The sequence below is a fragment of the Brachycentrus maculatus genome, unplaced genomic scaffold (assembly GCF_059751285.1).
Source record: "Brachycentrus maculatus isolate JH-2025_06_01 unplaced genomic scaffold, ASM5975128v1 h1tg000079l, whole genome shotgun sequence".
Classification (NCBI taxonomy): Eukaryota; Metazoa; Arthropoda; class Insecta; order Trichoptera; family Brachycentridae; genus Brachycentrus; species Brachycentrus maculatus.
Window position 1 is genome coordinate 168,445 of NW_028280833.1, and position 15,327 is coordinate 183,771.

Sequence of the window (15,327 nt, forward strand, 5' to 3'; positions counted from 1 at the left end):
CAAAATTGGTTCATATATGTATTTAGAAATTTCAAGAATTTGAGAAGAGTGGTTGTCAATAATGGGTATGATTATAATCATGTGTGTGATTATAATCCAGGATTCAGATCTCACATACTAATAAAAGAGTTTCTGCTCAATAAAAAGCTTCTTTTCATCTCACCAATAGATGTCTCTAGTGAAGTTCTAGTGATTCAAGAATAATGTTTCCAAATTGGTTCATATATTTTTATTTTATTTTATTTTATTGGAAGGAAGAACAACAGTTACAATATATGATAAATAAGAATACAAAAAATACAATCATTAGTTCCAATAACTGTTCTTCACAACTATGCATAAGAGAAGTATGTATAGTAGAAGTATATATAGTAAAAGTATATATATATATATATATATATATATATATATATATATATATATATATATATATATATGTAAATATATATATATATATATATATATATATATATATATATATATATATATATATATATATAGAACTAACAAAAATTCAGTAGTGTGGTTGTCAATAAAAGGTAGAATTAGTGAATATTACACGTGTGTAAAGTGATCACCTAAACTAGCCTATGATGGTCTTCAGCCCCGTAAATGTCCAGACTTCCATATTTTTCTTCATCTTTGATGAGATGTCAAAAATTTGACTTGGTAAATACCACCATTTCTTAAAATTAACTCTTTTATGACAAGTGTTTCGATGCATTCCGAATAATTTTCAAAAACCGTATGTGAAGCTAAGTCCAAATTTAAAAGCTGTATCTTTGAGACATTGAAATATGAATAGGAGGTACGAGCTTTTTTTAAAATTCTTATTTTACACATTATCAAACACATAGAGTATTTCATAATGTCTAAATAAGACGAAACGCGTCACATATTATCTTATATAATATCGCTCACTCCTTTTAACAACGTCATAAATCAAAAATCGTAAATTTTCAGTTGTGCATGTTTTCGGAATGCCCAGAAAATGTACTATATCCCAGCAAAAGAGGCATATTTTTAACTTAATATTTACCCTCTACAGGGCAGAAAATGCTGTTTTTGCATTTTGAAGAAAATGTATTGTTTAATTTTTTCTTTGAATGTTTTAAATATTTTTCAAATGGAGAAAAAACCTTCAGGTTTTACCTAAAAAGATCTGTTGTACAATAAAAAATTCAATAAGAGGCTTGATACTTATTTTTAATACATTGTATTATATTTTAAAACATAAAATCAAGTTTTTTTATTTATGACGTTCTTGAAAGGAGTGAGCGATATATGTAAATAAAAGTAGAATTCAATCCAATAACCGTGTTTAAATTTGGAAACATTACCCAATAATTCAATATATAATTCCACCAACTGTCTGCAGTTATAATACTTATATTAATATGACATTTAAGAAAAATAATGTTAATTATTATTTTTTTTTTACTCAATATTTACAATTTCGTACAACACTATCAATTGATTACTTTGTTTTCATCGCTATTATGTATTTAATTATAATTATATTTAATTAAAATACATTGTTATCTCTAATCAGTATCGACGCTATGCCAAAAATCATTATGGCAAATTATAATTATACTGTGTTAATTACTAGATACTAACTTCAGCAAATTTATAAAATACAAAATTACTGCGTTATATTGTGCTAAAATTTACATATAACACTTATTGGTATTGTTTTACAGGCCGCCTAACAAGAAGCAGTAACTCAGTCAGCCAATCTCCTTCGGCAATCGACGAATACACAAATGGTATGTATGAATAATAACAACATTATATCGTGGGTTTACTGCCAAAAAGCGTTAACTCTTAAATCCTTATATAAATACCCGCTATAATATACCCGCTATTTAACTAAAAGTTAAATTTACTTTTAAAACCACATAAATATGACATTTTAAACCATTTTGTGTATTTTACCAGTTAATAGAAGGTTGACAATTTTTAAAATATGCATCACTAAGTCATAATTTTATATTTTCGTTTTCTGCCAGTACACCAACTATATAATATATTGATTTGGCACTTGTGGCACTTGATAAGAAATATGGGTATGTTGGGGGTATAGTGGTGACAACAACATAAGCTGCAATTGTGTTGATACCCGTGTATATATATATATATATATATATATATATATATATATATATATATATATATATATATATATATATATATATATATATATATATATATATATATATATATATATATATATATATATATATATATATATATATATATATATATATATATATATATATATATATATATATATAAATTTATATAAATATATATATATATATATAAATGTGTTTATATATATATATAAATATATATATATATATAAATATATATATATATATAATATATATATATATATATATATATATATATATATATATATATATATATATATATATATATATATATATATATATATATATATATATATATATATATATATATATATATATATTTATATAATTATATATAATTATTATTGAAATCTGTCTGTCTTTTAAAGTTCTTGTGCCCTGTAAAAGTCTTCCAGAACACCCACACTGGGTCGTTATCGCTCACTATGAGAAATACTGTTTTTTAAGTATTACTCGTATTAATTAACTCAAAAGTTTTAAGGCAATCAGTATACTTATTGTATATTAAGTATTTTTAATTTTTGACTCATTTTGTAACATAAATGTTTCTACTAATTTGGCCTTTAGTTTCTTGCTTAATAGTCTGATACTTGGTATTAAGCCATTGATTATACCGTAAGTATCTGAGCAGTAATAGTTTTCAACTCTATAACTCACGTACTTGTGATACTAACTTTCATCAGTTGCCGCTCCTTGGAGTTTCTATTATAAGGTAATATTAACGTTATATTAACATACAAACCGACAATTTGTTGTGAGTTTCCTTACTCAATATTTTAAACAAGTTTCCCTAATAACTCATCGCAGATATAGAATATATCATAATTTTTTTACAACCTATTTTTTTAAATTTGTTTACAAAAGTTGTATACACTAAAGAACAAATATAAACATTTATAATTAAAATGTAACTTTGTTTATGTAATTAAATGTAATTTTATTATATCTTAATTAAAATGTCTACCGGTTTCGAAGCTTTTTTTTAGATGGGAATTGCATTTATTATTTACCTTGCTTATTATGTACAAGTTCTATGGATCATTTAGTGGATTTTTGTTTCTTCTAGCTAATTAAATATGTTTTATTTGAATCCTGTTCCCAACTGGAGAGATAATCTAGTAATCGGTTTCGAAGCTAACCGCTTCCTTTTCAATACTGATTACGAAAAAATATTTATAGTGATTTTAAAACAAAGTTACATTTTAATTATAAAATGGAAAATCACAAAGTTAGTGCTTCAAATAGAAATTATAATTATAAACATATTTAAAATATTTTTGCAGAGACCCACTAAGCCAAGCCACCTGTGTGTCTTATTGGTGAAGTTCTTTTTACATTTTTTTTTGTTTTTATCCATTTAACCTTATATACACACGAACAAGAGAGAAAATTTTTAAAATATAAACTATCTTACAATTTTCATAGAATTAACTCTTGATGACTTATGCATTCCTTTATTTTGCCTTTGTTCTTTATGTTGATATTATTATTTCTTCATTTATTGATTTGGCATTAACTTTGTGGAATGACATGTTGATTATTTAAAAAAATATACCATTCACCTGAAGATAAAAACATCTGTGGTTTTCGAAACGAGCCGTGTGTAATGAAATATAACTCATGAAGTGGTATTATTCAAGTTTTCATTTTGTTTTGGATAATATTATCACTACTTATTGCTTAGTAGAAGTTTTTTTCAATCCAACATAGGCTGTTGTGAACTCATCTGTACATATCGCTCACTCCTTTCAAGAACGTCATAAATCAAAAAACTTGGTTTGTCAGGAGAACGTTTTTAAAAGTTAATAATAAAACGAAATATATTAAAAATAAATATCAAGCAACTTATTGAACTTTTTACTGTGCAACAGATCTTTTTAGGTAAAACCTGAAGGTTTTTCCTCCATTTGAAAAATATTTGGGACTTAAAAAATAATAATTATACAATACCTTTTATTTAAAATGCAAAACCATCACTTTCTGCCCTGTAACGAGTAAACATTAAGTTTAAAATATGCCGCTTTTGCTGGGATATAGTACATTTTCTGGGCATTCTGAAAACATGCATAACTGAAAATTGACGATTTTTTATTTATGACGTTCTTGAAAGGAGTGAGCGATATGTCATGAGATCGGTCAATATATCTAGGAGTTCCGAAAATGTTAGTAGTGTTGTAAGGTTTAGATGTCAAAATATGTAAAGAACTCCTGCAGAAAATCCAAAATTGTGAACTAGTATTTAGACAAAATATTATGAATTAAATGACATTTCAATTTTGATATACTTCTACTTGATCTGTTCATATCAAAGTTCAGGTAGCCCCGTTCTTCGGTATTCAATATCACTAATATGTTTTTGGTTGGTTTCTTAACAATAAGCCCACCAATTTATTTTTTTTCTGTTCATGAAGTTTAAAAAAAATTATCAATTTTTTTTACTTGCATATAAAATTTAATTTAATTACCATTGATCTCCATCGCAAGTTGAGACACCTACATTTAATAAAAATTAAAGGATTTTTTTTTTGTATTTCTATTGCATAATTACATGGAAATATTTACTTGCTTATATAATCAAATAAAAGTCAAGAAAAAACTTGTATTTGAGAATTTTCCTTGAGAAAAGCATACATTTACACGACTTTAATTAGAACATCGGGAAAAATGTTCAAAAAGTTTATATCAAAGACAGTTGCGCCGTCAAAGAAATTCAATTTCATGTTAAGATTGTATAAGAACTTCACAGGTAAGTAAATCACGTTAAATTTCATATTTTTAAAGTAAGCTTTAAAGAAATTTATGGATGTAGCGAACGAAGTGACGTAAATTGTGTTAGGTATTTTTTCAAAATACAATTTCATTATTTTTTTGTAAATGTGTTTCGGGCTTATTTTAGTGAGAGAGTTTCAATTACCATAACAAGGATTATCCTGTGTATTTTTTTATTATTTTATTTTACAAATAATTTGAAGCACCACTTCTCTTGCCATGATATTTATCTTGAACATTAGATTATTTAAGAATATTCAAAAACAAAATATATCAAATGAAAAAACACATAAATACTTAAAACATAATTAAATTGGATGATATAATATTGAATACAAGATTTTCGTTATTTTTTTAAATCTAGATATCTTCCAACAAATCAAATTTAAAATACATTTAATTTTTTTTAAATGATCATAACATTTTTTTTCATATTAGACACTAAATTATTCGCCCTTCGAATAAAATATCAAACTTTATTTGAAATAGCTAAACTTTTCCGCCTCCGTAGTGTTATGATCAGCACGCTCGGCTACCGTTCTGGAGGTCCTAGGTTCGTGCCCTAGGAGGGGTTTAATAAATATAAGTGATTGTTTCTCTCTATTATTTATTCAATATTATGCTGGACTAGTTAATACCTAAAGTGGAGGGCTGATCAACTTTCCTTCATGTGTTAACCACCATATGATGCAGTGCTGTTTGCATCATTGAGGTGCGGATAAAGGTTTAAAGAAGAGAAGAAACTTGAAAAAAATAAAAAATAAAATTATATGAAAAAAAACGAAGTTTGGGCATGTGACCTTGAATTTGGCTAGCCAAATAGAGGATCTTTTAAAACGTCAATATAAATTACTTCTATGTGAAGTAACCCTATGTGAAGTAACCTAGATTTGTGTGTTCTCACACATAATGCATACTGGAAAGCACTATAGTAAGAGTGTAAGAATCCCTTACCCGTAGCATGACCTTGCATTTATAAGCAGGGTGCAAAAAAGATAATAATAATAAACCCTTATCCGCACCCAATGGTGCATAGGGCACTGCATCGTATAGAAGCAGTGTTATCTTGATCGTTAAATACACGAAGGAAAGGTGATCAGCCTTCCGCTTCAGGTACCAGTCCGGGGTCATATTAAATAAATATTAGACTGAAAAATCACTAATATTTATTTTGACCCTCTTGGGAATCGAACCCGGGACCTCCAGCATGGTAGCCTAGTGTGCTAACCATTACACTACAGAGGCGGGCAAAAAAGATAAAGAAAAAAAATATTTGTGCACAAGGATTAAAACACGCTAAAATGTTGTGAATTATTTAATATTATCAACCCTTGTTTAAATCGTAAAGGGGTAATTTAATTTAACAACAAAACTAAAATACTTAGTAAATTGATAGGATATCGAATATCATTAATTTTCTTGCAACATTTATGAGAGTTATTCATTCGACGTGAAACGGTTACGGCATAATCTCGCCGGAGTGGAAGCATGATGAAAAAAGCCTCTTGGTTTATTGTCGCCTATGTTTTGGTTTATGGTCCGATTCCGAGGGTAGTTTTCCATTAAACCTCCAACCCTTGTGAGAAATGTCTGTTTACACGGGGCTGAAGAAAATCACTCCGCGCAATGAAATTTTACGATTCAATTCCTTCGCACACAAACATCAACGTAGAGTAGGCACCAGGAGTATAGAAGGATGTTTGAAAGGATTTTCATGATAGCTAACGTTCTTTTCTCTTGGTCAAGTCTGAATTAGCCCATGGGTAGGACTACCAAACTGCGGGGTCAAAGAGAGTCAGATGCATAGAACTTTTGTATTCACCTACCAGGATCTAATGGGGATATAAACTAACTAAAAAACTAACTAACTATCACGTCACTGATCCAAAAGGGTAGGCAGAGAGAATAGAACGCCAACCGATCTGTTTTTGCAAACAATCTTCGCATCATCCACATTCATACATCTCCTCATACATACCCGCTGATTATTCCGACTCCTGACCTGATCACTTTAAAGTTTCTGACATGGCAATTTGTGAGAGAATTAATGTTTTAAAGCTATGTGTTATTTAATAAAATACAACTTAGTAAACTCAAAAAAAAAAATTATTAAAAAATGAACACATTTATTTGAATGGAGTTCTACAAATTAAACGCCAAATCAATAAATAAGTATTCTATGTATTTATAACATTATTAACCCTTTTTGTATTTGTCGAAAAGTTTTATTTCAATAACAATTATTAACAAGAATATGGGATCATCCCTATTATTATGTTAGGGAGTGTGCACATACTCCCTTGGTCCAAGTTATAATGTATTACAGTTAACCAAAATTATGAACAAATAATGTCTCCCCTTAGGTGCAAATTTCTAGTACAAATGTGTTCATTTTGTCTTTCATCTGATTTTCAGTATTCTGATTGGTTGATTTATTTTCTGCGTAATTACAAAACAAAGCATTTTAGCCGCGGTTAGGTACAGAATATAACAGAAGCCTTTTGATTATTGGCAAATGTCAAATAATGAATTACATTGGACCTTTTAAAAACCCTTTATTGTTACATGTATTTCAATGCATTCCGTATCATTTTTAAATATCAAATATGGATAAGTTGAAAGAAATAGTGGTATTTACTATTTGAAATAAAAATTAAAAATTGATAGATATTTTCACAAAGTGACTGTTGAATCAATTAATGAAATTTTGAAACAATATAAATTCATAAAAATAACAATAAACCCACAATTAACAATATGACAATGACTAAAGCGTCCCCCTTATTGTCTGTGTTCCCAATGATAAGAAATAAAAATTTCAAATTAAAAAAATAATGATAGATAAAAATAAAATAAAACAGCTACCACCCCCTCTTCAACCTTCAACGTCCCAAGGACCCAACTCTAAAATTTAGAATTAGCTTCACATACGGTGTCTGAAAATGATGCGGTATGTATCGAAACACGTTTCACAGTAGATTTTAAGAAATAGTAGTATTTACTATGTAAAACATTAATCAGAAATATATTAATTTATTCATATTTTAAACCATGAGAAAAAGATCATCTTATAAGGATCAGTGGAGGGTACCGTTTAAAATTGACTGAATATTGAATTATTCTAATGACGCTTCTATAAATAAACAGAAAACAATTTTTTATTTAAAATTTTGTTCTGAATATCGCGAGTGTGAAAAAAGTAAATAATTTAAAAAATTACTTTTCAATCGTCTCCTGTGCTTTCTGCGCCCTTGTTAACCTACTAACTAAAAAGGCGGCAAGCTCCTCTATCATCAAAATATGAAGCGTAACTGGTAACATAACGACTGCTACATCATAGCTTTTCTAGAGCATTACAATATCTACGTTTTACTTGGTAAGTACAACTTTTTCCACCAAGTAATACTAAAATAATAAAATAAATTAATATTTTCACAAAGCAACTGCCGAATAAATTTATGAAATAAGTAAAGCCTGTAAAAAAAGTTTTGTAAAAAATGCAAAATAAACAGGAAGTTACTCACAAAAATATTTTACAGGTAATTTTTAAGTATTCATATTAAGACGAGTAAAATAAAATCATTTAACATACACACACATATTTATTTATATAAATATATATAATAATAGATTATAATACATATATATATATATATATATATATATATATATATATATATATATATATATATATATATATATATATACATACCATCATTTTCAAACCTAAAATATTCCTTTGATTTTCAGGTTCTTTCATTATGATAACAACTGTTTTTCACTCTGAACTTCTTAATTAAGTCAGGTATAAAAATAAAAATGACTACGATATTCCATACACCATTAAGTTAAATAAGGTAAGACAAATTAAATAAATTCAAGAACTGTTTACATTACTTATTTTCTTTTGTAACGAAACAAAGCCGAAAATATATTTATATGCGTTAGCATAACAATTTATAAAAACAGCAAAAGCTTCCAAACCAAATACTGGTAGATACCCTTACAATATTTTTTGGTAATGTGTTTATTTGCTAGCTTCTGTTTACATAAAATATGCATAACGACTGAAATAATTGAATAACGGAAAACGGAATTGTTTTGTTTTGAACTGAAGAAAAATATTTTCGTTTCGTCGGAGCTTTCGAAATCGGTACGAAAAACAAATGAAGTTAAAAACGTTTTAGTTTGTTAGAGATTTACTTTCCATGGCAAGCTTTGATAATATGCCCTATCTACCCTTTTTACTCTGTAAAAGGATTTTAAAAATATAAAGTTTAATCCTCTCAGTGTTATTTATTTATTTAATGAATAAAAATAAGGGAGAAAGCAGAGCTTCTGCTATAAATACAGGATCAAAAACGGAAACATGTGTATGACGTAGATTCCCAGAATTATTTTCAACCTACGTCAACATGAATTGTCTAAACGTGATTAGGGGTAACGTATTTTTGTGGGACTTTATTTATTTCATTTTCTAATTAATATTTCTTAAATTATATTTTAAATGAATTATGATATATAATATATAACATCTTGGTATGCTTCAGCCTAAGAAGATCGAGATGAAGGCGCAACAACATTTTTCATCTTTCAGACTCAGCCGATTGACAACGTTTTTATTTTTTTTTATCAATCATTATCATTTTCTAATCTGTATAAGCGCTCTTGAGGTAGTATTTTATGAAAATTGTACTGTATAAATTATCCAAAATTATTATTATTATAATAAAACCGTTATACAAAGGACAAACTTTGATTGGTTGTAGTCTTAGTCAAATAAATTTAATATTTAAAAATTGATCGTAAAAATTTTCTTGAATGTTTCTTGTAGATACTTTGTGGCACATTTTATAAACTTTATAAAATAAAACAAATTTGTTTTAATCACGTTTTTATTATTAGTACACTTTAACCTACAGGTTTTGACCAAAATATTATCATCACCAGGGTTTATTAAATTCTCAAATATTAAAAACATTAACATACTCATAATTAATTATATTCCCTTACCATAAACTTACACCCTTTTTTACTCCGTTAAAAATCCTAAATGTTATTTTTATTGTGCATTGCTAAGCAACTACAAATAACAATTACGAATATTTAGTAAGGGAATGTAATAAATTTTGAGTATTTAACTGTTTTTAATGTTTAAGAATTGAATAATCCCTGATGATCACAAGGTTCCTGTCGAAACCGGTAGGTTAAAGTGTACTCATAATAAAAAAGTGGTAAAAACAAATTTGTTGAAGGGGAATTGGGAAGAAAGAAAAGTTAAAAGACAAAAAGAAGCATTATTGGATTGTTTAAAGCAAAAATACCGCTAGGATAAGGATAATTTAGCAGAGCACGTATATATACACTCATACACAGTTTATACAAGAACATGTGTGCCCGCCTCCCTAGTGTAATGGTAAACGCGTGTTGTTACCATGCTGAAGGCCAAGTGTTTGTTTCCCAGGAAGGGTAAAAATAATAATTATATATTTTCCATGTTATTTATATTTAATATTACCCTGGACTGGTACCTGAAAAGCTGGATTTATCAAGATAAAACTACGTCTGTTTGAGGAATAGGATGAATATAAATGTTGATAATTATAGCTTTCAATTAAAAAAACTCTTAGTTTTTTCGAGTTTAAATAGGTCTATTTTTACTAAAAAAAGACGTGATAAAATAACACAAATAATGTATTGTTTTTAGCACAAAAATACATTCTGAAGAAAATGATACGAGAATATTTATTTCATAGGTCTATTTTTATCCAAAAAAGGCATTATGATAAAATTACACAAATAATGTATTGTTTTTAGCACAAAAATACATTCTGAAGCAAACGATAACATAATAAAAATAGAACTGAAAGTTTTTTCAGTATTTTGTTTACGTTAAAAAAATTAATTAAATTTCCCTTGAAAAGTATTTTCACCTGATAAAACGATTAAATATGAACATAAATAAAGATTTATTGAGTTCCGCGGATTTAATGGCTTTGGCAAATTAGGAGTGTGTAGGAAAAAATATAATTTATACCTCTGCTTAAAATTTGAGCGAGGGTGATACCCCCTGCTTCACATGACGCGTCTATATTCTGCGGATGGCGTCGCGACGGCGAGAGGCGTCTGGTCATTTTCCCTTGTTTATTAGTCACAGGTAGCCTAGTAACTTTCTAACTATAACGTCTGAAAACTTGTTTGAATTAAATGCATTTTTTGTGACCATTAGAAGTTTTTTTAAAGAAAAATACTTGTGTTTTACTTACTAAAAAATACTTATAAGCCTGAGCGGCTCATTATTAAAAATATGTATCGAATTGTGGTAGAGTGGGTTCGAACCGAGAAATTCTGACTCAAGAGTCCGCGACACCCACGGGACCACAACCCGACACCTGGTGTGGTCAGATCAGGATTTGGAATAATCGGCGGGTATGTATGAGGAGTGCATAAATGTGGAAGAGAAGATTGATTGCAAAGTCAGATTGTTGTGGCATTCAATTCTCTCCGCCTACCCCTGAGGGAAGCAGCGTGATGGTTAGAAAATATATTTTTTATTCACAATTAATATTTTCTTAAATATATATATATATATAAAAAAAAAAATATATATATATATATATATATATATATATATATATATATATATATATATATATATATATATATATATATATATATATATATATATATATATATATATATATATATATATATATATATATATATATATATATATATATATATATATATATATATATATATATATATATATATATATATATATATATATTTATATATATATATATATTTATTTATAAATATATAAATATGTATGCATATATATATATATATATATATATATATATATATATATATATATATATATATATATATATATAAATAAATATATATATATATATATATATATATATATATATATATATATATATATATATATATATATATATATATATATATATATATATATAACTACGTTTAAACAACTCGTTTCAACAAATTTTGAGATTGTTGAAGAAAACATGGGATATGTCGGAACCCGTTGGAAAACTTAACCAAATAAAATATTGCAAAAGTAAAGTGGGATGGTAAAAATAAAATATTTAATGGCACACAGCGATGGTTTCATAAAAATTGTATTTTGTATTTTAAAAGCATTGTTAATATTGTGGTAAAGTAACATAACACTCTCCTGATCATTCATCGTTCAAAAAAGTGGTATTACACAAAGTGAACGATGAATGATAAGGAGAGTGTGACAATAACAAATTTATCAACTTACGAAATAACATTTATGTAGTTTTGAAATATTCTAATGCTTTTTTAGTTTTTCTTTTTATTGGTGAAATTGCCGTGTACTTTTTCAGAATATCAATATCATAAGATTCGTAGAGCTAGCATTTGTCCATATTCTGACTGATAATATCAACACTCAAATTTATGGCGTAAAAAGTTTTTTTGCCTGATTTATCGCTTTGCCTCTAAAAATATATATTTTAGTGTAGAAACGCAATATTTCAAATTTCTTTTCTCATGGTTTTATAAATCAAATATTTTTTTAAATCAAATCTTGGCTGGCAGTACACAAAGGTGTCTTGAATCCAACCCTTATTTATGAAATTAAGGTAGAAAAGGTCATAAAAAATTAATGTACACATAATGCGGTCAAAATATGATGTCGCAGAGAAATGTGTGGCAAAAAAATATATGATAGTAAGAACCGTGATGTAAAAAAAAATATAAAACTGAGATGAGCATTACCGATACAATTAAGAAAGGTGTTTTGAGATTGTTTGGGTATGTGAAACAAATGAGAGAAAAAATTACGTTAAAACAAATTTATGAGGTAAATATTATTGGAAATAGAAGCAGAGGAAGACCGACGAAAATTTGGCATGACCAAGTATTTCAAATACTTGAAAGTGGTCAGGTCAAGAGTGAAAATTTGTGGATACTTATGAGGAGACGCATGAATGTGGAAGAGGTGAAGATTGTTTGCAAAGATCACTTGGTATGAAGTTCTACTCAATCTGCTTGAAGCGGGGTGATGGTATTATTATATACGATACAGATTTTTCAACTAATATCGCCACAATCAGCCATACATACAAATATATTATTTGTACCCACATAATGCTAGGATGCTCTGACTTCGATCTTCTTTCATAAAAACAATGGATATTTTATCTCAAGTGGAGACACCTATAATTAACTAACTTACCATCACGCCGCTTTCCCGCAAGTGCAGGCAAAGAACGCCATACTACTCTGTCTTTTCAAACATAACTGCCCTCTTCCTAATCCATATTTACACCCATAACCAGTAGCGTGTACAGAGAATATATTAGGGTAGGCAGTAGAGGTATGTAGTAAGATAAGTTAAGTACTACTTGGTAAGGAAAGGTTGCGATTTTATTGGTCACGCGGGTAAGTAAGGATTATCATTCATTCATTCAAACCCTTATCCGCACCCCAATGGTGCATAGGGCACTGCATCATATAAACGCAGTGTTATCTTGATCGTAAACACACGAACGAAAGGTGATCAGCCCTCCACTTCTGGTACCAGTCCAAGGTAATATTGAATAAATATAAGAGTGAAAAAAACATTTATATTTGTTTTCTTACCTGGGAATCGAACCCGGGACTTGGGTAGTGAAAAAAATCACTTTTATTTAATTGACCCCCCCCCCTTGGAAATCGAAACCGGGACCTCCAGTACGGTAGCCGAGCATGCTGACCATTACACTACGGAGGCGGACAGTTAGGATTGGTAATGATTTTCTACCTATATGGAATGCACGCCATTTATATAATAATAATAAAACCCTTATGGGTGCCATTTATATAATAATAATAAAACCTATACGTACCCCATTGGTGCATAGGGCACTGCGTCATATAAACGCAAGGAAAGGTGATCAGCCCTCTGCTTCAGGTACCAGTCCAGGGTAATATTGAATAAATATAACAGTGAAAAAATCATTTATATGGTAGAGTTAATAATACTGTGTCTTATATTCATGTTTATTTCAATTAACACTCGCGACTAGATTACACTAGTAAGTCGGCCCACGTTGTGCTTTATATCCAAGCTCCATGCATTATTATTGCATTACGTCGTCTAACTAACTAGTTGCATCAGCAACACAACTATCCCCTACGTTCCTCAGCACCCCTAAGTACTCCTCGCCAGTGCTCGACGACAATGAGCAGTCTCTCGTCTACTCGAGCACTCAGTCTCATGAATAAAACAAGAATTCAGCGGTACACCGAGCCGTTTCATAAAAACTCCATTAAATTTTAATATTCATGTAGCCGCGTATTAAATTCTGCACTTGCTCCTCTACTATTGCCGTTTTCGCGAAATGTTGTAAATGAATTGTGAATTTGAACTAATGCGGGTTATACCGCTTAATGGATTGCGCCGAGTTTCGAGGAATTTCGTGAAATTTAATGGGCCCGAATGCAAAAAACGGCTATTTGGTGCCGAAACATCGTGTTTTTTGCGTCAATCATTGAAATGCTACCATTTTCAGACATTTTAGAGACATAAAACTCGTTTTGTTTCGGATTAATCTGCATCGCAAATCATTGCTACGGTTTTTTTACGTAGTTTCATCTTTTTGCTGTAGCAGAATATAAATGATAATGATAATGCCATGTTGCTATCGATGCATAGGTCAAAGTAATAATTTTGTGACTTCTAAAAGACTGACATTTAACACGTGTTAAGACAAATCAGTTCCAACAGTTCAAAGAGATTTTCTACTTAGATACATCAGTTTAAAGAATTTCAAAACGCTTGATATTCGTATATCAAGTAAGCTTAGCATTTCATAAACGCTTAGCTTGAAGAGACTTGACATTTCAGTTTGAAGAGATTAAAAATATTTATATACATATGTCCACCTCCGTAGTGTAATGGTCAGCACGCTCAACTACCGTTCTGGAGGTCGCTGGTTCGATTCCCAGGGGGGGGTCAAATAAATAAAAGTGATTTTTTCATTTTAATATTTATTCAATAATACCCTGGATTAATACCTAAAACGGAGGTCTGATCACCTTTCCTTCATGGGTTAATGATCAAGATAACACTGCATTTATATGATACAGTGCCTTTTGCACTATTGGGGTGAGGCCCATATATCATTAACCATATGAGTATATAATTTAGACATTTTTTTGAAAAATAAATAAAAAAGCTGTTTTGAAGCTCTATTTTATAAATACGATATTCACAAATAAATAAAATGTTCACCGCATATGCATTGTTTATCATCCCTTTAAATTTCACCCGTCCGAAGGATAAAAGATTTTATTTTTTATTTGGACAAACGAGGGAGATTCAAAGAGTTCATGG

General features: G+C 28.8%; 1 protein-coding gene across 1 annotated transcript in view; it reads left to right on the plus strand.

Moving 5' to 3' along the window:
* The window catches only part of LOC148311038 (lachesin-like), a 35,477-nt gene that overhangs the window by 7,764 nt on the left and 12,386 nt on the right, over positions 1 to 15,327 (plus strand). The window contains exon 2 of the mRNA XM_088257343.1: positions 1,704 to 1,769. Within this exon, the coding sequence (XP_088113469.1) occupies positions 1,704 to 1,769 (66 nt within the window). The remainder of the gene's footprint in view (positions 1 to 1,703; positions 1,770 to 15,327) is intronic.